Source organism: Micromesistius poutassou (genome assembly GCF_964030765.1).
Source record: "Micromesistius poutassou genome assembly, chromosome: 13".
NCBI lineage: Eukaryota > Metazoa > Chordata > Actinopteri > Gadiformes > Gadidae > Micromesistius > Micromesistius poutassou.
Window position 1 is genome coordinate 8,186,451 of NC_140283.1, and position 26,488 is coordinate 8,212,938.

The 26,488-nt window shown below is 44.5% G+C and overlaps 4 protein-coding genes across 4 annotated transcripts; 2 read left to right on the forward strand and 2 right to left on the reverse strand.

The window, feature by feature from the left end:
• Positions 1 to 6,268: 6,268 nt before the first annotated feature.
• Positions 6,269 to 9,224, forward strand: has3 (hyaluronan synthase 3; the record flags this gene model as incomplete). The annotated part of the gene is made up of 4 exons (XM_084477292.1): positions 6,269 to 6,362; positions 6,502 to 7,049; positions 8,073 to 8,174; positions 8,295 to 9,224. 4 exons carry the CDS (start codon positions 6,269 to 6,271, stop codon positions 9,222 to 9,224), a joined length of 1,674 nt encoding a protein of 557 aa, XP_084333418.1.
• A 3,008-nt stretch (positions 9,225 to 12,232) lies between these two features.
• chtf8 (CTF8, chromosome transmission fidelity factor 8 homolog) lies at positions 12,233 to 13,947 on the reverse strand. Its single transcript, XM_084477439.1, has 3 exons — positions 13,718 to 13,947; positions 13,147 to 13,270; positions 12,233 to 12,846 (listed from the first exon to the last, which is right to left on the reverse strand). The coding sequence occupies exons 1-3, from the start codon at positions 13,735 to 13,737 to the stop codon at positions 12,583 to 12,585; spliced, it is 408 nt and encodes a 135-aa protein (XP_084333565.1). The 5' UTR covers positions 13,738 to 13,947; the 3' UTR covers positions 12,233 to 12,582.
• A 71-nt stretch (positions 13,948 to 14,018) lies between these two features.
• On the forward strand, positions 14,019 to 21,459 carry utp4 (UTP4 small subunit processome component). Its single transcript, XM_084477224.1, has 17 exons — positions 14,019 to 14,112; positions 14,316 to 14,480; positions 14,710 to 14,898; positions 14,984 to 15,068; positions 15,440 to 15,529; positions 16,113 to 16,324; positions 16,562 to 16,733; positions 16,952 to 17,043; positions 17,183 to 17,279; positions 17,407 to 17,471; positions 17,561 to 17,683; positions 18,977 to 19,130; positions 19,309 to 19,415; positions 19,539 to 19,634; positions 19,815 to 20,000; positions 20,105 to 20,215; positions 20,792 to 21,459. Exons 2-17 carry the CDS (start codon positions 14,322 to 14,324, stop codon positions 20,906 to 20,908), a joined length of 2,055 nt encoding a protein of 684 aa, XP_084333350.1. The 5' UTR covers positions 14,019 to 14,112; positions 14,316 to 14,321; the 3' UTR covers positions 20,909 to 21,459.
• Positions 21,460 to 22,079: 620 nt separating this feature from the next.
• dnaaf4 (dynein axonemal assembly factor 4) lies at positions 22,080 to 24,616 on the reverse strand (the record flags this gene model as incomplete). Its single annotated transcript, XM_084477036.1, has 9 exons — positions 22,080 to 22,195; positions 22,312 to 22,417; positions 22,541 to 22,694; positions 22,777 to 22,889; positions 23,285 to 23,427; positions 23,668 to 23,857; positions 23,971 to 24,104; positions 24,253 to 24,400; positions 24,494 to 24,616. The coding sequence occupies 9 exons, from the start codon at positions 24,614 to 24,616 to the stop codon at positions 22,080 to 22,082; spliced, it is 1,227 nt and encodes a 408-aa protein (XP_084333162.1).
• Positions 24,617 to 26,488: the final 1,872 nt, after the last annotated feature.

Sequence of the window (26,488 nt, forward strand, 5' to 3'; positions counted from 1 at the left end):
GTGTCCGAAGTCACGACTTTATGGATCAGGAAACATGGCTGAAATCTTCATCTCTGGTGACCTTGGGAGATTGACTGTTATTTTCAAAAGACCTCTTTGGACTTCATAAAAACTTGAAAGAAATGTAGTTGGAAGGCAATGAAACACACTATGCACAATGCAGCCGAATCAGCTTTGTTCCCGAGGGGGGCAACCAGTCTGCCTGTTAATTCTAGCTGCATAACGGCATAGCACAGCAACTCTGAAAATCTGTTTATTATCGCTGTATTGCACCTGTCAGTGTTTCAGTAAATGAAACGTTGAGTACTGTTGTTGGACAGTCCAATGAAATAGAGCCTTTGGTCATGTTGATAATGTTAATAGTAATGTCTCTCTCTCTCAAACTATGTTATTAATTGAAGAGAAAGAGAGCGAGAGAGCGAGAGATACTACATCCACTGAGTATTGATCATCCCTAGGCACACTGCAGTTTTATTTACGCCATATGTGAGCATATAGAGCATGTGCATGCAGTCTTCAGCAAGGGTGCGAGAGAGAGAGAGAGAGAGAGAGAGGGAGAGAGAGAGAGAAAGTGAGCCGGGGCTGCAAGACAGAGAGTGAGGAGGGGCTGGGTGGGGGGGATAGATAAATAAACCCATAAGGGATGCTTTCACACATGGGCAGCAGAAATTAAGGAGGGGGGTCGATTCAATGCAGTCGAGGGGCTTGTGTGGGGCTGCTGCCGACACCGCAGTGGGACAGAAAGAGCAATCTGTGGGACGCCCAGCCTGTGTGAGAGAGTGTGTGTGTGTGTGTGTGTATGGGAAGGGGGGGGGGGGGGGGGGGTGGAAAGAAGACAAGGAAGGGTAAGAATCAGAAGGGGAGGGGGGGTGTAGAGAAGATGGTGTGTCACCCCTGCCAGGTGACGCACACACCCTGCCCCAGCCAGCCAGTCAGCCATCCCGCTGCTTGCCGGGACAGTGTAAAGAGAGTGGAGGAAAGAGAGAGAGAGAGAGAGAGAGAGCGGAGAGAGAGGGGAGAGAGAAAGGGGGTTTGGGCTGCAGTGCAAAGGGATGCGGCGAGGAGCTGCGGCTGCAGCAGCAAAACGAGACGAGAGAGAGAGAAGAGAGGGAGGGGGAGAGGGAGAGAAAGGAGGTGAAAGAGGTGGAGAGACGTCAGAGAGTGAAGACTGGTGGTTTTCTGGACGTGCACCGGGACTGAGAGAGGACCACCGGGACAGTGAAGATCAAGGCGGCCCATCCAGGCCACGTTTTGACCCACCTCAAGGTGACATGGTCTGCAGCCCCGCCAGCTTCCAATGCACGAGGGACGTGGATGGGACCTCAACGAATCCCCCCAGACGCTCCACAGCAACCTGCTTTTTCCGGGTCTGCTAGCAAATCGGATGCAGGCTGACCGAGGCAGGGACTGGTCCTCTGTTGAACGGATCCTCAAGTGAAGAAGAGGAGGAGGAGGAGAGTTGGTAGAGAGGGGGGGGGGGGGGGGGAGTGTGGGGGCATCGCTTTATGCCCTGGGACAGTTCAGGGAGGCGGGGAGAAGTTTAGGGGAGAAGAGAGCGGACTGGTGCTGGAGGAGGAAGAGGAGGGTCCACAGAGGCCGACGCAGGAGCGCCACGCGAGGGGGCGGGGGGCGGGGGGGGGGGGGGGTGGGCGGGCGGGCGGGCGGGAGGAGGAGGCGTAGAGGGAGGTAGGGGACGGGGCCCAGTGTATTTTTGGACGCGGGGGTCCTCCTGAATTAAGCGCGCGAGCAGGCGAGCGAGGGAATAAAGATGTAGTGTGAGTAGTTTGGGCCTGAGCGGTGGACGTGGAGGGTGGAGGAGTGGAGGGAGAGGAGAGAACAAGGAGTGTGCTGTGCCGCGCGGCAGAGAGAGAGAGAGAGAGAGAGCAGAGCGAGAGCGGGACGGGCTGGGCGCCCCTGGGTGACTGACTGAAGCGGCCCCCGACAGCTGGACCGAGCCAACGGACGGAGCGGGAGGGGGGCAAAGTGAGAGACAGGACAGAGGCGGGCGGGCGGGGGGGGGAGCGAGGGACGGATGCACCGGCCGATGATCTGACGCCCGGGGGAACTCCTCAGGGGGACCACGGAGACGGAGGGGTCTGCTGGAAGGAGAAGGTAAGGATGACAAATGATCCCCGTCACCCTGTGTGTGTGTGTGTGTGTGTGTGTGTCTGGGTCTGCATCTGCGTCTGCATCTGTTTCTGTGTGTGTGTGTGTGTGTGTGTGTGTGTGTGTGGAGCTATATTTGTGAAAGGAAAATAAAGCAGACATTGAAACTTTTTGAAAGACCTAGGTTTCGGAACATAAAGTTTCTGAATAGGAATGGAGTGTGCTCAGCTAAATCCATGTGACACGTGGTGGTTTGAATCACCTGGAATGGCTCGGAAGAGGAGGCTTTTTCATAATTCAGCCATTCAGTCATCTTTTTAAACGTTTGATTTTATAAGTAACAACACGGTGTGTGTATTCCTTATTAGGACTACTAATGTGTCTGTATCTTGACGGTTATATTCAACAACCGTGTTTTCTTATGAGTCACAAACCCGTAGGCTGTCTTTGCCTTTCTTGCGTGCGTGTGCCAACACACACACACACACAGAACACACTGACCCTTGACAGAACGCCGGACAGGAACACCTCAGAATTGTGTTCCTCAGGCGTCCCCCATGAAAACGTTGGCCTGTTGACATTCCATGGTGTCATCAGCGCCATGGCGACTCGCACCCGGAGCCGGGGTCAGAATGACGTGTTTAGAGGTGTTTTTTTTATCTGTTATCCTGAGAATGTTGGCTCTAAGGAGATGAAAAGCTCCATAGTCTACATGTTGGGTTCTGTATCCAAAAGGTTCCCCAAACCAAATATGGAGAAATTAGACTCTATTGGAGAATCTCAACTGTTTCTGTTCATCTTTTGATGTGGGATGAAAACACCATTTCAGGGTCTGGCATCCAGTCAAAGCTAAATGTACCTACAATTTGACTACCTGGGATATGTCGTCTTGGACAGGGAACAGAACCAAATTAGACCAGTAGGTCTAGTCTGGAACCATTATATGATGTTGGACGTTAGTCTTCCACTGGGTAGCAGAACTTATTTGCCTCTCTGCCTTTACTTCTGACGTGAGCTGAAGGCAGTTAATAATGTATAGGCTCACTGATGTGAATCATCGGCAGCTGAATGTAAGGCACAGAATGTAAGGTACAGAATGTGTGAATGTTATTGGTTGGTGTTTGCTTTCTTTTCCCACTAAAAGGGTGACTGGGACTGTAAACTATGGGAATGTTTTACCTTGACTTTAATAAGTGACCCTGCTTTCCCCCTATGCTTTGTGAATTATCTGAGCTGTAACACTTCCATATGTGAAAACCATTGCTGGGCAATATTAAAAATAATTGAGCTCAAAAACACTCACTTTCTACTTTTGTAAAGGTAAACTAATTGGTTGTCTGGAATAACATCGTCCAACATCATTCTTGGCTGACATGTTCATAGACGGGTCCTAAAATCAGTTCCTAAACATTTACCCACTGTGCAACAACATCCCATGGTGCACAATCTCAACTTACCACCCCCATCCTTTTCCCCTTCCAAACCTCCACTCCAACCCTCCCTGTTTCTCTCTCTCCCTCCTTAGGTACAACCTTGCTCTTTCTTTTATTTTCTTTATCTCTTCCTTCCTACGCTCCCTCCTTCTTCCTTCTCATATCAATTATCCCTTCCTGCTCGGCCAATCATCCCCCTCTCCTTGCAGCAAACCAGTCCCTTGTCCAGAAGCTAGGGAGGTCAATAAGCCCCAGCAGGCAGCAGGCACCTCCTCCCCACTGGCTCACCTGAGCCTGCAGCCCAGTTGCTTAGTTGGCCTGGAGGAAGATTCCACTCGGGACTGTCTTGTGAGAAAGAAGGGGCGGGGGGAGGCAGTCGGCAGGCCAGACATGGGAAAAACCTACAACCCTCTTTGGATGGTGGGATTTGCATCAGGGAGTCTTTGTTTTTCTTTGGATTACCCCGATTAAAGGTTTTTGATTTCCTGGAAATTCTTGCCATTGATGCCGAGCTGCTTGGAGGGAGGTTTGGAAATGCTAAACTGGTTCCACTGGGAAGCTTGGCTGATGGATAATATCCTGCGTGTTGGGTGAAGATGGACAGAACCAAATCATTAGGACAGTGCAATTCTCTCAGCAGGTGCACTTGAAATGATGCAGGTTTAGACAACATACCTCTGGGGCTGCTCAATTAATTCTAGACATTGAGAGGAGGAAGCCATTGAATTAGTCTCCACAAATCACATCATCCACAGATGCTCTGGACACTTCACTATTAATCCTGTAACCTTCACTGCAGACCATCGATTTCTGGCCAAGGTGACTCATGCTTCTTTTGCAGTCTTCAGATTTATGGTTCATGTTGTGATTTATGTTCAAGGGCAAAGTGTCTCTTAACCTGGTTAGATTTGAAATGTCTTTACACTCTAGCCAACTCTAACAACTAGAGTTGTTCTAGCATTCATCGTATGGCTGATTCCTAAGGACCTTAATTGGAAACCATTCTAGGTTTTCAATCTTCATGTAATGATTTTGGTCTGAGTTTGGAAGGGGCTTGAACCTGTGTATGCATTTATTCCTTCAAAGCATATCAAAATGTCACAATTAAATTGATAAAGTTTAAACACTAATTCTGGTCATTGAAATGATTATTAACAATTGGGACCAACCAACCTAACACTCAACTAGACCAACCTTGTCCCGCTGTGTCATCCTGCAGTGAGCGTCCATAATTGATCCTACCTCTGTACTGCCAGCTAGCCTCTCTGGCCCTGTAATCAGGCCATTACCAGCCTGCTTTATCTTCCCTGTGCCCTGGGGGAGGGCTTGGACCACTGCCTATCACTGTCGTTCCCAAGGGATCATATGCCTACTAGACTCTCTAACACGCTTAACTATTAATCTCATCTAATTCCCTCAGTCAATACTTCACATGCAGATACTTCAGATAATTCAGGACTTTCCTGTGAACACATTTAGAATAAACCTGCTATCCAAATGGGATGTGGGTCTTGTATACGCGCCAAGATTAGGTTGAGGGGTTTTGTAACTCAGCACATTTCCTCCTACAGTTCCCTGACAGGCTTGATATTCAATGATGACTAAGAAAGTTTAATGAAGGTGCTGGTTTTAAATAACACCCAGGGTATTAATGGTCCCCCGCAAGAGCAGAGTTTGGAAAGGAATTTGAACTGGGTGCTGCATTTCCCCAAACCCCCTGCTCTTTCAGTGGCTGAACAATTCCTACACAATCCCTCCACCTGAATCTGCCATCTCCCATTTATGGTTGAGTAGCCCAGTGCCAGGTGTTGGTAATCTGTGTGTCCGCTTTGGCCGGGCAGCAAAGTCTGTCTGCGCCCCGCAGGTTCCACAGAGCTGGCTGTTGTGATGTGAGCCTGTGAATGAGGGCTGTCTCCCCTGTACAGACCGAACGGGGCGGGGCTGAACCAGGGGCACAGGGAGGTAATTTACTGAATGAAAGGACAGGATTGTCCCTCCCCCTCCCCACCCTCCTCTAGCCGACAAGGCCTTTAATTAGAGCCATTAACCTGGAGAAGGGGGTGGGGGGGGGGAGGGGGGGTTGGTGGGATTTTTGGGGTATGTGTATGTAACAGTGGCAAGAAAAAAGGAAAATTGTTGATCCATAAAAAAATGGAGTGGAGTGGGTTGGGAGTTTTCCTACGAGGGATTTACCCAGGGGCAGTTTGATCCACAACAATATGGGCCTTATGCCAGAATGTTTTAAAAGAAAGTCGTTTCTCAAAGTCTGACAGAGTCGATTATGACTTGACCCAGAGTCTACCTCTCTCTACTTTCATAGCTTCCCTTCAATGAGGCTGTGTGCTTCCATGATGTCATTTGCTAACGAAAGCATGTTTTCTAGCTGACAGCTCTTGATGAAGGTGTTTTACAGTAAAGCCAGGAAATGAAACTTCCCTGACCTGGGGGGGTTGCTGGGGAAGGGGTGGGACTCTTTTTCGTGGTCCTTTAAGATAGACAATAAGCTGCAGAGGCAGTGCCTCCTGCATCTTAAAGGCGTTCCTTGGCACTCGTTGCCTTTCATTGCTTGTGAAGCACACTCACAAGTGGTTCATGATGTTGTGATGTGTGAAATATCTTAGAGCAGTTACCATTGCATAATTCCAACGTGAATTATTCTTCAATGATTCTAGCCCTTTTTTCTGTGTCCCCGTGAACTCTCTTTGACACGCTGCCCTCCACCCCCTCAGATGCCCTCCCGATGCAGGAATACGCTGAACATCGTGGTCACCACCCTCTTCGCTGCGGTGGTGCTCTTTGCCATCCTGCTGGCCTATGTCACCGGTTGGTTTGTCCTTCCTACTTGCCATCTCTCACATCACTCCTACATACAGAACGATTATCAACATTCAGATGCATTGATTTCCTATGGCTCCGAACATAACCCTTTGAATGCCCGTTCAACCCAATCTCCCCTCTGCAGGCTACCAGTTCATCCACACCGAGCAGCACCACCTGTCCTTCGGCCTGTACGGCGCGTTTCTCTCCCTGCACCTCTTCCTCCAGAGCCTCTTCGCCTACCTGGAGCACCGGCGCATGCGGAGCCCCGCACGGCCGCAGCACCTGCGCCGCACCGTGGCGCTCTGCATCGCCGCCTACCAGGAGGACCCCGACTACCTGCGCAAGTGCCTGCGCAGCGTCCGCCGCATCTCCTTCCCCGGCCTGAAGGTGGTGCTGGTGGTGGACGGCAACCGGCCCGAGGACCGCTACATGATGGACATCTTCCAAGAGGTGATGGGCGGGGTGGACCAGGCCGGCAGCATGGTGTGGAAGGGCAACTACCACAGCGACGGCAGCGGCAGCGGCGTGAGGGGCGGGGCCCGCAGTGCCGTGCACATGGAGGAGGCGGTGCGCGTGGCGCGGCTGGCGCGCGGCTGTCGCTACTCTTGCGTCATGCAGGAGTGGGGCGGGAAGAGGGAGGTGATGTACACGGCTTTCAAGGCGCTGGGGGACAGTGTCGACTATGTGCAGGTGAGAGGAGTCTTAAGGGTTTGGGATGTGGAAGGTTTACTCGCAACTTGCGAACATCATGTCTAGCTAGAATCCCAAACATCTGGATGACAATCGTAGTCTCTTTAATGGGAGTCATTAGAGGGGATGTCATTTGAGTTTTTGTTCCATAAAGAAAATCTATTTGGTTAAACCTGCTAGCCTCCTGCTTCTCTCTTAAATAAACCTTTTTGACAGGGCCCCCCAATGAATCTGAATCAAAGAACACTGAAGCTTAGTATTTTACATTAGAAAAGCACACATTTACATTAGTATTAGGAGTAAGGAGTATTAATTTAAATGTCGTAACACTGGCAGAACCTAATTTTTCATCTAATATGCCTTGGATATGCATTGGAGATGCAGTTTTGCTGAATCAATTACAATGTCCAGTGGGCCAAGACCCAGATCACCACATTGATTCAGATGGAACAGTAGCTAGAAGTCTAACCTTGCTGGCTATTACCAATTTCATGAGATTTCTCCTCTGACAGCTGCATTGATAATTAAATGATTTGGCTACTCATTCATGAGTCCCTGGAAGAAATGACACACACATCAATCACAAAATGATGGACAGATTGTGAGTCATATTGAAGTTAACCGTACGGTCCTGTTGTATGCTATTTAAATAGGGTTGCACATGTTTGGATGGACGATATACTGGTTACATCTGGTGCTATCTGGCTGTAGCATGTCTGACATGTCCTTGCGGCTGGTCAGATGTTTGCATCTGTGCATCACGACCCTGTGCTCTGCCATTAGGATGAACCAGCTGGTCGCTTCTGTCAGCAGCCTTTCATTTCTGTCCTGGACATCAGTACATACTTAAAGCACTCCTGCAATATGCTTGCACCACGCCCAATCACCTGTGTGCTCTTAGACCAAGGATTCTGTTAGGTTTTCTTCAACAGTGGTGTGTGTTGTGTCCTTATAATGTGTGTGTGTGTGTGTGTGTGTTTGAAAGAGAGACACAACATGACCGTTGTCTTTGTGGCTTCTCAGGTGTGTGACTCGGACACTGTTCTGGACCCTGCCTGCACCATAGAAATGCTGAAGATCATGGAAGAGGACCCGATGGTGGGAGGCGTGGGTGGAGACGTGCAGGTTAATCATCATATTATTGTGCAAATGTCAAGTAGTATTATTCTGTTGAACAATCACTGTGTTATATTTTTCATCTATCCCTTGCAAGTAACCTCTCATCCATGTCTATTTCTCCTCCAGATTCTCAACAAGTATGACTCGTGGATCTCCTTCCTGAGCAGTGTGCGCTACTGGATGGCCTTTAACATCGAGCGGGCCTGCCAGTCCTACTTTGGCTGCGTCCAGTGTATCAGTGGCCCGCTGGGAATGTACCGGAACTCCCTGCTCCAGCGCTTCTTGGAGCCCTGGTACCACCAGACTTTCCTGGGCTCCAAGTGCAGCTTTGGCGACGACCGCCACCTCACCAACCGCGTGCTGAGCTTCGGCTACAAGACAAAGTACACGGCGCGCTCGCAGTGCCAGACCGAGACGCCCACGCAATACCTGCGCTGGCTCAACCAGCAGACGCGATGGAGCAAGTCCTACTTCCGCGAGTGGCTCTACAACGCCCTTTGGTTCCACAAGCACAGCCTCTGGATGACCTACGAGTCCGTGGTCACCGGCTTCTTCCCCTTTTTCCTGGTGGCCACCGTGATCCACCTGTTCTACCGCGGGCGGCTGTGGAACATCCTGCTGTTCCTGCTGACGGTGCAGCTGGTCGGCATGGTGAAGGCCACCTACGCCTGCTTCCTGCGGGGCAGCCTGGTCATGATCTTCATGTCGCTCTACTCACTGCTTTACATGTCCAGCCTGCTCCCCTCCAAGATATTCGCCCTGCTCACCATCAACAAGGCCGGCTGGGGGACGTCGGGCCGCAGGAAGATCGTGGTGAACTTCATCGGCGCCGTGCCCGTGACGGTGTGGGCCACGGTGCTGCTGGGCGGCGTGGGCTACACCATCTACTGCGAGACACAGGAGCCCTTCAGCGACTACGAGAAGGTGCTGCTGATCGCGGGGCTGATCCTGTACGCGTGCTACTGGGTCATACTGCTGGTGCTCTACCTGGCCATTGTGGCCAAGCGCTGCAACAAGCGGGAGGAGCAGTACCACCTGCCGTACGCGGAGGCGTAGAAGGGGCTGCTCGGTGGTTTCACGTGCCGCGTTGTGATTTTTGTGAACTGCTGGCGACAGTCACTGAACCGAAACAGCTGTACTCTACTCCAGGCTGAATGACCCTGACCTAGGAAAGGCTCATATTTATCAATGGTGCTCAAAAGTTGTGAGTCTGAGATACAGCAGCGATGATCCACTTAAGGGAGTCAATATTGAGACTGAAAATAAATGTAACCCTCCCATTCCCATGTCACTGTTGTATGGTGCTTTACACTGTAAAATCAACTGAATGTTATGCAGTTTTGGATGATTCATATGTGCATATATTCATATGTTTAGAAGATCAATAGAAATCTGAATGCAGGTTTACAAATCATAATGGTTTGGGCATTTTTTTTGGTAAAGCACAGTTATTACAATTCTGAAGTACTCACATTACAGTACAGAACAGGACTAGTTTCAGAGACTAGTCTAAGGGGTCATGGCCGAGGGCAACCCTTCTCTCTTAGGTTATGTGTGTTGTGAATTAGTTTGAACATTTTCAATGAAGAGAAGAGAAGGTGCTATATTATGCCGTATTTTTCTCTCATTTATTAAAAGTTAATTTGAAAACAAGTGGCGACCATGCATTGTAACTGACCACAATGAATGGCCCTTACAAAAAGGAAAAAAAATAGCTTGAAAATCATTCATGTGTAACTGTAAATATTAGTAACTGACAATATTATCAGGCCTGAGGCCGTAAAAAAGACTGAGCATACAAATGTGTCCCAAGTGTCATAGGACCTCAACCTACTCTGTCAAGCCGCTAATATTACAATCATCAGCTGCAATTTGAATTGTTTGTAATACACGTTTATCATTGGTACAGACAATCTGCCATTTCTACACCTGTATTTGTGTGTGTGTGTGTTGGTACTGTTGAACAGTTCCAGACTAAGAGTCGTCCATTGGTCACGGTATGACCATATACCAGTCAGTTTTCCATTTACCATCCAAGTTTTTATATAAGAAACATCTATATTTTAATAAGTGCCAATTCACTTTCATGTAACAGTTTAAGGTATGTTCCCAAACTAACTACCAACTTACCTTTTTAGTAGGTAGTTGGACCAAATATCGTCAATGAATTTTTTTCCAATGACCAAAGAGAAGCTTTCTGAGGTTCAAGGCTAAACTTAATTTAATAAATAATAACTTATTGGTTTTATGGGTGACCTCTTCCTTGCTCTGTGGCTTTAGAAACATTTCAAATCAAAATAATTGATGTATCAGGAGGGAATGTATTTTTTTGTTTTCACACCTTCAACAGTATCAAACTATTTTAAAAAATTTGAACACTCACGTGTGCTATTTAAGTTATATCGGAAACCTGACTTACAAAACGTATAAAAGTAACTGACCAGGGTTGTCCTTTCTAATGGTTCTCTGTGCATGAGACAGCCAGCTAGTAGAATTCCGTATCTGCGGTGATCAGAATTTTCCTAATGAATTCTAAATTCTGTTTTCCCACACACATCTCCCATTCATACCAAGTCGGGAGGCTGCGTTCAATGACTTCCTCTGCATGTATTTTATTGCTTTAGTTTGAGCATCCCTCATTTTAGTTTTTATTTTTCTCTATCCTTTGTTTGCAATATTATAGGGCTGTGGTTCAAAGGTATTTTTGGTTAATCTTTTGTTTTCCAGTAAAACAAGACGGTTCAAGTGCATTTGAAGGATGACATAAAATGTATTTCCATCCAACACCATTAAAAACGTGCTGAAGCTCATGTTGACTTTTGACATGGACATTTTGGCTGGAACTCAAAACACCCTAGCCGGTATAGGTTTGATTAACAAAATGAACTGCCGCTACAAATGTTTAACTACTACTTGAACTTAAAGCCTTTTATTCAGAGACTTTGGGACTTGAATAAAAACAGGACTATCCAATGTGCCTCTTAGGGTTTTAGGTGCAGTTGTTTGTATGTGTGTACATGATGTAGGGAGGTGTCTGAAAAATGTGGAAGAGGTTTTTTTCAACAGTTGAATGAATTGATTCAGTCACCCTTAAGCAAGGGGGTGGAGCCATGTTCCCCTCAATGTGCTCACAACACAGTGAGCTGCCTTCATCAAATACACTCAAGAGTTTCTGGCCTGTTTTATGTTTGTTTTTTAACCGAAAGTACGAGGGAGCTGAGCCAAGTGTTATGAAGTTCTGCAAATGTCATCAGGCAATATTTCCATTAGCTTGTTCCGGTCATTCCCATCATTTATTTTTCAGATTCTTTCCATTTGTGTGTTGGTAAAGGTGATACTGCTGGATGCTTTAGGTCACCAACATAAAAAGGTACAGGCTTTCCTGTTGCCGTTTATGTGGTTTAAGAGACAAGATGTTATTTATTCAGCACGCTCAAGAGTTTTAAGAGGAACTGCATGAAAGGCTACCTTGATTTAATTCCCTTTACCTTTGTTTCTGTATGAAGTACTTGTCAATATGTACTCCTCCGTGAGCCAGGACAGAGTCTGCGTCTTTATGGTCCGCCACTCTACGTACTGAAATGTCTGTTTATAATATACTTCTTCCACACAATAAAATGGTCCATGTTTTAAGGAAATATGGAGACATTACTTTGCCTTGTTGAACTTTGTCTTTTCATTAGTCCACCAACATGGTTAAATGAGTACTATGTTTGTATAAACGTTTTACATTTAGAAAGTCAATAGGTACTTTAACCACTGGCATCTATTTTGGGATGAGGTGGGTGTTAAGAAATGTAGCGGGATAGGGTTCAGCACAAATCCCCCAAAAACTAAAAATTATGTGCATGTGAACACATACATATAATGTAGCATATTTATACCTTTAAGACCTGATCCTAACTTGTTTCAGGAAGGATACGACACACTCCCATTACACTACTAAAACGATAATGAGGTAGGCTTTACCAACAACACATCAATATGTCAAGGATTTTTTTGAATTAAATATTATGTAATGTTTTATATTGCCGAAAGGATCCAGAAAACGAAGCATCTTATGATGCTTTAGTATTTTTTTATTTTTTTATAAGTGCAAAGTATGAACCAAAACAAATGAAATCACACATTAATAAAACATTCTCCTTATGATGAAAGGTATTTTACATCTATTCACATGTTCTCCTCTTTAGATAGATAGAAGAAAAGTGCCCTTACTTTTAGTTTCAAAAAAGGGACTTTGGCCCCACCTGGTGTCGGAGTCATTGCTATATAAAAGTTCAGCAGTGCAAATACTAAAAAGCACCTCAACTATGTTATTACCGTAGATGTTCTGCAAAGATATATTCATTTATAATTGTATACCCACCACACCAGGTATGTGACCAGACATGAAACTTAACGGTTTCTTGGTTTACACCTTCTTAGGCACATTTGTAATGATTGGCTTGGGTCGCGTCTTGAAAATAAGCTTCTTCTTGATAAGGGCTGTCACCGAGTAGGAGGTGGAGGAAGGATCTCTTTGGCTGTCGGTTTCCATGGGTACCTGGTTGTTATCGTCATGGCTGGCGGCGTCCTGTGCGTGACCAGGGAACTTGGTGAGGACAGCGAAAGGCTTCTCCAGTTTGACCACTTTACCATACAGGATGTGATGCCCAACTATCAGCACAGGAATACCCTTGTGGAGGAAAGCAGAGCAACATTCACAAATACAGTAAATGTACGGGTGTGTGGAGACATGCCCATTCCACCACAAGAACCACGTTTTGAATGATGCAACAATTAGGCTATGCCCATAAAGTACATTTCTTTTTAAGGGGAAATCTTTCTGCCTGACACAACCACCAACTTCTTTTCCGACATCAATTGGTTTACCCGACTTTGCAGTCTGAATATGTTTAACATAATATTAACACCATGCCGGCATTCCTCCCGGCCATGCTGGACACTTCATTACTGTTACATCACTACTACATACCTCTTTAGTGTAGAGCAGATCCCCCATGGCATTCCCTGCCAGACCAGAGTTCTGCCTGGATACCACTTCACCCTGCAGTTCAACCAGCAGCCACTCTGGAGTGGCACTATTGCCCACACTGCTTCTACAATTCAAGGTAGTACAAAGAGGATGAGTACATAAGCCCTGGTACAACCAACAAACACGTTAACTCGATTCCGGCTATGAGGAATCCTGCATGCATTCATGAATACTAATGTAAAGCTAGAAAATATATTATCAATAATACCACGATATACAAGCCAATATGTTTAAATCCCGCATTTAATACAATATGCCTTATTAATGGTGCCTAAACGTACCTAACTAATTGGTAGGGCGATATTAAAATGGAAAGAATAATTGAACTACATTCGTCAATGATCTCATATTTAAACAATGTGACTTAATAAATAAATATTTGTTGATATAGCGGAAAAGGAAAAGTTACATTACTGAATAAAATGTGTGTCCAAAAAATTGTGGAAGTGTAAAAAACACGCCAATAATTCATAACACATAATACTCTTATAATACGTCTATCACCACCTACCTTACTACTATTTGGACCATTGCCCTATTGGTTGTCGACCCTTGATTAGATGTTGGCCAGTGTTCAGCGTTGTTTTAGATGACTGGGTGCAATGCAATATCCTCGCATTGCATTACATAACAGGGAATCTATTAGCATTCAACCCGACCGGCTTTCGAAACAAAATCAAAATGTAACACTACAAGTGTTGAGTTGTTTCTGACATATGCTTATTTCTTCTTTCCCGCCAGCAGTCCGTAGTTCCTAGTTACATGACGTATTTCCGTTGGATGACGACAGTGCCGATTGTATCCGGTTCAAAGGCTCTCAACGTGGGTCACTACTGTTTTCAACGTGTGCCCCTAGTAGAAATAATAAAAGGATACTTATAGAGTTAAATAAAGAAACAACACACAGTGAGTACCGTTAAAATATCAACATTAGATCGTTACGCATGTCTAGAGCTTGTTCTAAATCTCTAGGAGTTTATTATGAAAAGTTTATCCTTTGCTAATAGCTAGCTACTAATCTACTCCTTGTTTATGGGGAGACTGTTAATTAAATGTATGCCCTGTTTCTATGACATAATAATCTCAGCATTTTATGTTTTCCGACCTAGGTGGCAATGGGGGAATTCAAAGTGCACCGGGTGCGGTTCTTCGACTACATGCCCAGTGCCATCAGTGCCATGGCATTCAACGTGCACACAGAGAGACTCGCGGTGGCTCGTGCTGACGGGACAGTAGAGATCTACAATTTCGCAGACAACTGCTTTCAAGAAAAGGTGCGAACTTGCATGCACTGACAATTCATATTATTTATATATTACTCTCCCTAAATGCTACTATCACAAGATCACTGCAAATTATGTCCCAAATGACCTGCTGTCATTTGGGACATCATTTGTAGTGATCTTTTTCAAAATATTGTATACAACATTAAAGTGCATAACCTTTTAAGGAATAGCAAGGAAGTGTAGCTCTTTAGTGCTCACATGCAAATGTGATCTGCAGGTGATCCCGGGAAAGGATGGCAGGACAGTCGAGGCACTCTGCTGGGCTGGGCAGCGTCTGTTCAGTACAGGTCTCAATGGAGAAATTGTGGAGTATGACCTGGAGAACCTGAGGTCAAAGTACACCGTGGAAGCGTACGGAGGACCTGTCTGGACCATCAGCAGCAACAGTCAGGGGACACAACTTGCGGTTAGTCACGTAATGGTCTGATGTTCTCTTGTTTTAGCCAAATGCAATGCTGAAAGTCTCATGTTGTCATTGCATCCTCTTTTAGGTCGGTTGTGAGGATGGCACAGTGAAAATCTTTGAACTTGTGGAAGACAGTATTCAGTTTCAAAGGAACTTTGACAGACTGAAAAGTAAGTTGATTGATAAAAAGCACAGGGCTTTTATTTGTCCTGGAAAAAAACCCATTGAAAATCAATATCAGCAATCTAACAGTGTGAAATATTGTACTATGTCAGTCTTATGACCAAGACTCATTCGAAGAAATCTGTCCTTTTTCAACAAGCTATTTTGTTTTGCAAGCGAATATTGTCCAAACAGAAATCAGTATTGTAAGCCTCTATCCAAACCATTAATACCAGTTTTAATGTGGCTGATATTTTTATAGGAATTAACATATAATAACGAATCAAGCTGATGAGAACTCAAGCCATAAGCACAGATATTGTTTGTTATTGTATTGGTGTTTGTCGTAACATGTGGAATTGTCATTTCACTCTCCTAGGTCGTGTCCTATCTCTTTCATGGCATCCATCTGGTACACAAATTGCTGCTGGCACCATGGATATGATCCGTGTGTTTAACGTTGACTCAGGTGAGACATGTGCAGTGTTATTACATTGGGGTAAAGTGTGTATACCACAATGACTTTGGAAGAACATGCAGTCAGATCTCCCGCATAGATCTGTTTCTGGTCACGATCATCTTTGATTATGTGAATTCTATTTAAGGTACAATATGTAACATTTATTTGGAAATGTGCTTTAAAACCCATTTGGTCATGTAGATACTAACTAACTACTAGGGATTACAGGGACTACAGGGATCTAGGTTAGCTCTGACAAATGTGAGCCTCGCTTTTTGAGGGTGGGTTTGAAGGGATGAGGAGCAGAGTGTTTTTGTTTCAACATTAATACTAGAGCTCACTTGAAATGGCAAATCGTACATACTGTACTTTTTTGCATAACAAGTACTCTTGGGTATAACCGCAGGTACTTTTGCATAGTTTCTGGGAAAATTAAAAGTTATTTGGCTAGGTAGAAGAATTATTTTTTAAACATTTTAGATTGCTTTTTGAATCTAAAACGGGCCTACTTGTGCCTGAGTTTCTGCTGGTGTCTGAGTGTACTGCCCCATGTGCATGAGCAGACCCTTTAACGTTGCAAAAACCCTTGTAGGCCACGCCACTCAAAGGATGATGGTGGATAGGGCTGCGGGGGCGAATAAGAAGAAAGAAGTGGCGGTCTGGAGTGTGGTCTTCCTGTCGGACAACACAATCGTCAGCGGAGACTCTGCCGGGAAGGTCCAGGTGTGGGACAGCCAGATGGGCACGCTGATCCGCACTCACCTGGTCACCAAGTGGGACGTCATGGCGCTGGCAGTCTCCCGGGTGAGCTTGAACGGGGCCCATCGTTTTCTGTTGGTAGTAAGGGACGTGAATCTCAATGAAATGTTCTAAAAAGTTCTTCATTAGTCTATATTGTTTTCATGCTTTTGTTTTATGCATTTGGAGTCCACTCTAGAAACAGCTCGCTGAGCAGTTATTTTCCTGACCTGTTTATAACCTCATTAGCGAACTCTGCTGATGTGTGGCGTCATGCTGAGTTTCTGTATGTGTTGCGTACAGGACGAGAGCAGCCTGCTGGCCGGGACGTCGGAAGGCAGCGTGGTCCAGTTCCAGTTCATCTCGGCCAACCTGGATCAGCCCGACAAGGAGTGGGTGCGCACCAGGACCTTGAAGAGCCACTCGCACGACGTCCGGGCTCTGGTTCACACGGAGACCGCCGCCGTTTCAGGAGGTCAGTGTGGATTCTGCAGGCTTAGGATCATAATTATCAGGTCAAATGGATTTCACAATTGCAATCGATCACTCCATTGCACCTGTAAATAAAACTAAACCAACTTAAGATGCAACATTTTTTGATACTGTTAATAATGTATTTTGTAATCATTTCTAATTAATTAAATGTTTAAATAATTAAATTTTGAGATTGTTATTCAATTGTTATTCTCACAGGAAATGATACACATCTGGTAGTCAGACCCTTTATGGAGAAAGTTGTTAAGGGCAGCAAGGAATCTGCCCCGTGCAAAATCACCTTCCCACATGTGAGTACCAACTCCATCTGCAAACCTGATATCAAAGTTAAAACTAATTATCATCAACTGTACTTTAGGCAATGGCTTGTATTGTTCTCTTGGCTGCTCTTTATTAAACCTTGACTGTTTCGGTCTGTTGTATGTGTAGAGAAGCCTGGTGTCGTGTGGGAAGACTGCAGGAATTCTGCTCTTCCAGTTTCCTGAACGCTTAGAGGTCTGGAGACTCGGGGAAAGCAATGAAAATGGTGAGTGGGGCCACCTTACACTGGAAAACATATCAATAACAATAGATTACAATGATTTAAGTTTGTAAACATTGCCTATTTTGTACTAATTGTTACTTCTATATGCTTTTCATGTACCTTTTTATAGGGAGACCAGGGGAGGAGCTCTCTGTAAAGAGGAAACCAGAGGCACTGATTCACCTGAAGAGAAAGGTGCGTGCTGAGAATGCAACCAGCTTCTGTAATGGCAATCTTGACCTTAAAAGTGGTGAGCTCACTGTGTGTACGTGTGTTCTCTGCAGGGCGATGATCACATATGCTGCAGTGCTCTGTCTCCATGTGGAGGCTGGCTGGCCTACGCCTCCGCCTCCAGCGTCCGTCTCTTCCAACTCCAGTATGACAACGACAGCATCTCTGTCACTAAGGTAGAGATGGGACCGGGTTGCTAAGGTTCTGGCTCTGGTGTTTTGTGCATGGTAAAGGTTCCCAGGCTGTCACTCATTATTTTGACTTGATCTTAATTACATTTATCTGTGCCTCTTGGGAGAAATCTCAGAGGCTCAAAGCGCAGCGTGCATATGAAAGCTGAACTTTCTTGCACCCCATACTCCCTCATGTAGTCCATTTAATTTGATCCGCTGAAAATGAAAGTGTCAAAAGCGCCAGGCTGAGGCAGCATAAATAGACCCCAAACCGGGAAAAAAAACACTGTCTGCTCCATAATGCACTTTTGTTCCACCTGTGATTAGGGCTGAACGAATAATTCAAACCGACTTTGCAATGTTATAGAATGCGATTTGTGTTGGTTTTTTGTGTTATTTTTTTGATTGGTTACTGTTACTGACTGGAGATCAGTAAGATTCTTATTTATTTTTCTTTTACAATTCAATAGTCAAATAACAATGTTATATATCAATTAATGCATCAATTCATCATTCAACACATAGGCCTGGCCTAAAGGACGAGCAGTTAATGCTCTTATACATTGACTGCTTCCAATGTTGTGTTATACTATAGAATGATTTATTGCTTTTTTAGTGAATAAAACAACATAAGGAATAGGGGTGGTGGAAAAATAATAGATTCTTCGATGCATCGCGATTCTCTCTAGAAAGATTCCGTCTCGATGCAGAAAAATTAATAATCGGAAACAAATTGAATAAAACAAATATATATATTTTTATTTTTATTAATTTAATTTAATTAATTTAATTTGTATATCTAAAATATTAGATAAGGTAATTCATCTGTTGATTGTCTTTTATGATCATCACACAAGTAGGAAGTGATTAGCAAACTGAGTAGCAAACTCAGATGTATATATATATTTTTGAAAATCCTGCATGGAAATGTACATTAAAAAAATTTGTTGCATCGATAATCGTGTTAGAATCGAATCGTTGACCTCTGAATCTGAATCAAATCGTGAGGTGCCAAGAGATTCCCAGCCCTATAAGGAACTGTAAAAATAAATTGCATTATAAATCGCAATCGCAATATTGGTCGAAATTCGATTATTTCCCCAAATCGTTCAGCCCTACCTGCGATGTGGAAATGCTAATTGCTGAAAATGGGAGAAGAATGAAAGCGGATGCGCTTTATGGTTATAAATGCTACACTTGAGGTCCAGGCAGTGTGCCTGGAATGTCCACTTCCGACAGTCGTGTGGAGTTCTCTCCCACACCCATTAAACCTTTAGTATACTTCCTCCCTTCCAGGTTAAGCTGCCTAAGGTCCTTCGCTGGGCCAACCAGCTGTGCTTCTCCGCCGACTCCTCCAGACTCTTCGCATCTTTCAGCCAGTCATCAATCCTCGTCTTTGCTCTTAGCCAGTCGGAGGCCAAATACGTGCACACCCTCAAACCCAAATCAGGTGAGACAACTGTACTAACGTCACATCTATCATGAGTCCCCACTTAATTGAAAGGGAAAAGAAAAAATGCTTCCGGTTTCAAGGTTTTATCCTGTGGATTAATCCCACTGAGAAAGATGGTGTATAACTTGTTGTGTTCTCTGTACCCAACTACTTCCCTTCTCCCTCACACCTGCAGTCTCTAAGCAGGCGGTTCACCTGATGTCCACAAGCGACGATGGCCAGTGGCTAGCCACCGCCAACTCTGACTGTGAGGTCCACGTCTACAACCTCAAAAAACTCAAGGTGTGGAAAGGGGGGCTTACTGCATGGGTGGAATGGGAAATTCTGGTTTCCATGTGCTTTGACTTTTTTATCCTTACCATTGAGACCTAATCAAACCACTAACGTGTCTGTGTCTGTGTGTAGTACCACTGTACGGTCCCAGTGTACAGCTCCTGTCCCAGTGCCATGGCCATCCACCCAACAGGCAGTAACGTTGTCATGGTGCACGCTGACCAGAAGGTACGTGTTCTGCCCTCATCAAATTGATTTTTATATTTGGTTGCACTACGCCATGTGTATATTTAGTGGTGCCGACCTCACCTGCTCAACGATGATGATACAGCCAGATCGCTAAGAGCTTGAGGAGGTTGTGGAGAAATCTGTTTATTTTACGGCCTCTCCTTTTCTCTCTGGCTGTAGATCTTTGAGTACTCTTTGGTGCAGAAGGAGTACACAGAGTGGAGTCGCAGCCTGCAGAAAAAAGGCCTTCACCGCTCGTGGCTTAACAGGGTTGCACCCGTCACCCACGTCTCCTTCAGTGCCAGAAACCCAGACTACATCATCCTGCATGACATGAACATGTTCTGCATCATCGACAAGAGTCTGGTATGTGTCTGTGCTGCCCCACACGACCGTCTTGCCGTGGCTTTTCAATTAACTGTCAACAACCTAAAATCTGACCTAACCTATTTTCTTCCCGACACACACAGCCACTTCCGGAGAAAGACTCTGAGCTGTGCAATCAAAATCAACTACGTTCTATGAATGAGGATGCAAGGGTCAAAGACAGCCATGCTTTCAAGATTTGTGAGTTGTTCAAGGTAAGAATAACTATGCTGTCTGCTCAGTGTGCCATGTTTGATCGTTACCCCAGGTCTAATTCACTTTGTAGCTGCGTCCCGAAGCCTAGGCCTCGGCCTCCGTGGGCTGATTTCTCAGCTGCTATTTCCTCGGGGGCTGGTAAAGAATGCTTCTAATGCGGCCAAGAAACGCAGCCCTCATTCTGAGAAATTTCAAGGACACGGTTTGTCCCTTGTAGCCTTCTATCAATAGCAGTTCCAGCATATCCTGACGTTATTTAAAGATGATGCATTAGATGCATCTACTAAAAATACAAGATGGTGGGTGCAGATTGGAAACCCTTGTTTTTTCAACTATATGAATAGGTTTAATCAGCAGATACTTATTAGCTCTGCTAGCGTAGTGTGACTGACCGCACTGTATGTACTGCGTCTGTTTGTATAATGTATAAATAGGCCAAACATGATCTTTCACACATCACACGCTAAGGGGGAAAACAAGTTGGTGATGTAGTAGGCCACAGCCATGTCCAATCGTCTAATTCCTGCAGCATAAGCGTTGACACATCTCATTTCTAATTCCTGTCTTTATTTAAGAACCTGCTTTGTGTGGGCTTGCTGGAGGACCATTCCCTTGTCGTGGTGGAGCGCCCCCTATTGGACATCGCCACTCGGTTACCTGCACCGGTTCGACAGAAGAAGTTTGCCACATAGAGCGTCGTCAGATAACAGTGCTGGTTTTCCTGGTGGCATCGGAGCCCTCTCAATACTGCTTGCAGCCGATATCAGTCATTTCTGGGGGGTCCCGAAAGCTGTTTGCAAGGTCAAGCGAGGCAGGCGGATATTGTCCTATTTAGTATGTGTATATTGAATGCATTCATGATGGCAGACGTGAACACTTGAGTCCTGACAGAAAAGCCCAATAACAAGGACTTCAATGGTGTTTTTAATCAGAAATGAAATATGTGTTGTTTCACATACTAGCCCTGGCCGAGTCCAAATTGTCTCTTTACTCTCCTCCCTTTTTAATTTTTCATTCAGGTTCTATATCATGGACATCTAATGTGTAGAGCCATAAGATGCACCCATGAGTGCATCCGAAACAAGGCCTGACTTTGGGACTGGGCAGATTGAGTTACACACAACAGTTGATGTTTTAAAAAAGGTTATTGAAGTCAACTCAATTCTAGCGATTTTATGCTACCGGTGTCCAAAACTCCCACTCCCATGCTTTGTAAAGATTTATAATGTAATAAATATAACTATTTCCAGAAGTGTATCATACAGATTATTTCCCCCCCCCCCCCTCTGAAATCTAAAGGTTGACACATTTATAAGGTAGCAGGATAGACAAAGGGAACTAAACATACATTTAATGTGTCGTTCCACACATTGGCTGTATCTATACTAGAGTAAATAATTAACTGCAGCATTTGAAGGGACATTTGCCTCTGAAATACAGGGTTCTTAACAAGATTGAAGATTAAAGGTGTCATGAGAAATATAATGTTTTGAACATAGAGTAAAACAAACTCAGGAAAAAGCCAGGCCAAAAATCAAACTAATGTAACCATTTCTGTTTCAGTTAATTAATCCAATGATACGTTTCGTATACTTAGTTGTTGTTACAAATGGTGGCAGGTTTAACAATATGTTTGCATGGAAGGTACCAAAGAAGGATTTAATCTGACAAGCATGTGGACACCATATGTACTGCCATTAATTGAATTCAATGTAAGTGTGAGGGACAAGGATTACACTTCAAGGGATCTACCTCCTATTCCATGAATACTAATCCAAAGCCTCACTGAATACATAACAAAAAATATTATTCATGTTCAATTTCAAAGAGCACATAAAATGTTCAGTGTCGGATAACAAGAAATTAGTTTTCAGGGCCTGTAATGCACCCTTGAATGATTTTCCTGATTCTGTGCGTGTCTGCTTGTAAGACTTTGTTTTGAGGATCGATCTTTAAAGCTGCCAAGTAATCTTGAAGACCTGTCAAAAAAATACAATTGACAAAGTCAAAGTTTGACCTTGGCTGGCAGTGTCTCCTAGTATGGTGGATCACTAAAGAGCTTATTGATAGAGCACTTAAGGAGAGTCTTTCCTACCTTCGGTATAGAGCTCCAGCTCGCAGAAAGCAGTGCCCCGCCTCACGTGGGCTCTTGCTCGGGCCGATGCGTTGTCAGTTACGGGCGGGGTCAGAAGATCCAGGGCCTGAGGAACACATCATGGCTATTTGGACCACCCTCCTCTTCAAATCCTGTGCTCCTGTCACATCTTTTTCATGTAGCTAGATGTTTTTTTTTATATGACCATTTGGCTGAGTCTGATACTCACCTTGGACGTATCCTCAAGAGCTTTATGGAGGTTTCTTAATTTGAGATGACAGGCGGCCCTGTTCGAGTAGAAGGCTGGGATCTTGCTGTTCAGCCTGATTGCCAGGTTGTATGCATTCACTGCACCTTGATAGTTTCCAGTTGCAAAATATTTGCTAAATAAAAGAACGGTTATAACATTAATTTATGACAAAACCATGCCAGTCAAGATGTCTGGTAAATATTTACTGTACTTACTCGCCCTTTTCCTTCAACCAGTCTGGATTCCTCTCCTCATCGCTAAGATCCTTCAGTTCGGCAGCCAGCTCTGTGTTTCCTGCGCGTCTGGCCTCAGCCTGCTTTCTTAGCCACTGTTAGGACAGAAGAGCTTTGTCTAGTGTAACATAAGCAGGTCCCTTATATAGGTGGAGAGAATGGATGCTAGTCTTTGTTTTTTCACAGCAGTAAATGTTGTTTGGGCCATGTATACCAAGTTTGTTCTGCAAAGAGAGAGGGAGGGAGAAAGAAAATATCCTGGGGACAAGTGTAAACAGCGGCCAAACAGAGATTTTTCCAGTGCTGATTTGTGATCCGCTTTTAAATCTCCAAAGGTAGGTGGTACTTTGTTTTTCTTGTTTTAATGTAGCATTCATTTGGTTACACAGTTGTCAAACTGTACGGTTACTAACTGGTTATGATCAAACTAGTAATTGACCACTTTCGCTCCAACGTGGGACATAGAGGGAGAACCAAAGGAAAGCCATACCTCCTCCTCTTCTGGCACCCGGGACTCCCGAAGGGCCGTGGGGAACACTCTCGGTGTGAATTTGATCTGGATCGTTCCGGAAGACCTCGGCGCAGGTAGGTCCACTTTGTCTTTTCTGCTGCCTGCTCTGGAGGAGGTTGGACCTGCAGGTAAGAAGATGATGAGTACGGTTCAACAAATACAAAACGACAACAATAATAGGCTAAATAACGGAATACTCAAAGTAACCATGGCTTAACTTACAATAACAGGAAAGAAATGTATCCAGTTTTAGGGGAATTTGCAACATAGCAGTTTCTGGGAATAGCCGGCACATACCAACCTCTTCAATGGGTGTAATACTTTATTTGTTATTAAAAACGAGTGTACAGGAATCTGCTCACCAGGGTTGACACTGCAGCCATGTGAAGCCAGGTGTAGGCTTTGAACTTTATCCCTGTTGGTCAGTTTGATTGGTGGTTTTTCCACAGATGTTTGAATCTGTCTTTTTTTCCATCCTTCAAGTTCTGCTGTTGCTTTCTCTCTCTCGTCATCCTTCATCTTCTGAATCAAGGCTCTTTCTTCCTGTTCAAGCTGGTAAGGTCATCATGTCAATAGTTGAAATGTAAATAGATAACAAAGAGTCAGGTCAAAGTTGACCTTCTCTAAAATAATGATATATTTTTTAATTTATATTTTCACACTACCTTCATCATCTTCTCCAGGGCATATTTTTTCTCTTGTTGCTTTTTCACAGCTTTTTCTTTGCGGCCATCCGCAGACTTTTCCATATGAGTCTGCAATGCTCTTTCTCGAATTTCTTTCTTTATTTGTTTATCATCTGAAACGTATTCAATGGAGAAAAAGATAGATGTGTCAGATCGTCTTGTCATGCATATATGGGTGCCAGAACAGCCAGGTATAAAACCCAAGTCAGTTCACAACTAGTATGGTGAGGTGAAAGGTACAGAAGGGCATTTCTTGCTTACTAATACTTAAAACGAGGTGGTCCCATAGTCGGTGGATCTTTTTCGGCAGAGAGATGACTGCTACTCCGTTTCCAATCTTGGCCGTGCTTTTCGCTTCGTCTATAGCTTCAAATAGAAAAGCCTCCAACAGGAACGGTGGGAAGTGGACCTGTGTACATGGGGTCGCGTTGAGATGACGGGTAGCACAACACAATGCTTGATTAACACAAACACTCGCTTATCGTGTACGGTCAGGCTCTACCTTGAGATACTCATCTGTAGAGAGTATGTCGACGTGCTCAGCCGTAGCCCCTTTCAAAGGCACGCGTAGGTAAACCATCGATTCCGTTTGCGTCCAAGTATAATCTTTGACCATTAAAGGCATGTTTAGCGGTGCTAGTAGTGCCTATAGCGAATTGACAGAAGTTAACACCCTATCGTGGGGATGAGCGGATGTATTTCAATTAACAACAGACTCGGGGGGGGGAACTCAAGTTTCGATTGCAAGCTGCGTTTGAGTCAGAGTGAAGGCTATGCGGCGCTACGATGAGGCTGGAGGAGGACGGAAGAGTTCTAGATTCTTAGCGAACTGCGTCTCGTTGCCATGGTGACCGTACGTTTGACGTTGTCTGTCTGTCTGTTTGTGCGCGCGCAAGCGTGCCCGTCTGGGTCAGGGATTTGGAGAACATTTTTTTGTTTTATATATATATATATACAGTATATATATCGTTATATGTAGTTATATTTATATAGTTGTTACAATATTTCGTATATATATATATATATATTGTACATTATAATAATGAGCCTTGGCGTTATAAATTATTCGAAGAACTAGACATAAGAGTTAATTCGTGACGGTGCAACAGGGGGCGCTAAACGGTTGGACTTTGTCAAGGTATGCTGGAAATGTTTGTTGGTTATCGAAACTATTGTTATTATGTAGCAGCAGCCATAAGGGAAATCTGAGGAAGGATTCTAGATCAAAAGTTTAGGTTTCTGACATATTCTTGTGCATGCAACATGTAATGTATGTTTCAATGCAAACCAAAATTAACTACTAAATTAGAAGCTCTTACAGCATCATGACTACTTTAGAGACACGCACACACACACACACACACACACACACACACACACACACACACACACCGGACACACACCGGACACACACCGGACACACACCGGACACACACAATATCTCACAGAAATGGTCAGTGGATGTTTAGAGGGATCACATGACAGACAATGTTTTAAAGAGCCACTAGAAGAACTGAAGGTCAATCTGATCTGATCTTTTCAGATGACACGTGTCACATGCACTAGGGGCATACTGGAAATATATAATAAAGTAAGAGTAATAAAGCAACTAATAATTATTAACTCTTAATCTCTTAGTCTCCTACTCTCACATGCACATTCGAGACAATAGTGGAAATCACAGCTGAGTGGGAACTGAAGATAAACAGCTAGTTGACTATTGATTGTGTAGGGTTAGTCAAAAACCCTATGTCCATCAATAGTTAATCCATTCTGTTTAATGAATGATCGAAAACGCTTTCCTTTTTAATTCAGAACTATAACGATGTGGAAAAGGAATCTTCTCGCAGATTTGGAAGGATAAGACTGAGAATTAAGAATCAGCACTGTGGTAAATTATTGATAAGTCGTTCACCTTGTGCGTCAGTGCGAGTGCAGCATACCATGATATTGCAAGAAGAAATCAGATAAAGAATAAGGAAGCCATGTACCTTTTGCACTAAATATCTCCACCACACTCACACTGTAAATGGGGGGATCGGAAATATTCACACTCCCCCCCCCCCCCCCCCAAAAAAAAAAAGTAGTAACCAATTAAGTGTCTCAAACAATGCTAGTGACCAATCAAAGTGTCGAATTTGACACTAGTCACAAACCAAGTCAGCACGTTTACATGCAGAGTCATAATCAGGTAACTAAACGAATAAGACCTCAACAGGACTTGTAAAATGCATGTAAACACCTTTATCTGATATACTGTGCACAAAAATCGGCACGTGAACGGACAAGCTAAATCGGAACACCTAGATTGTTCATAGTCTGGTCTCTAGGCCTACCTGCATGTAAACAGCATCGTTTCACGTTCTGCGCATGCTCGAGATCTTTACCGGGAGCCGTGAGCCGGAAGTAGAAGGAGACAGTTGTTGTCGCCGTCAGAAAACGAGAAATGGCGATTTATTTAGAAAGGTGGCGCAGAAGATAGAGGAAGCCGGTGAAT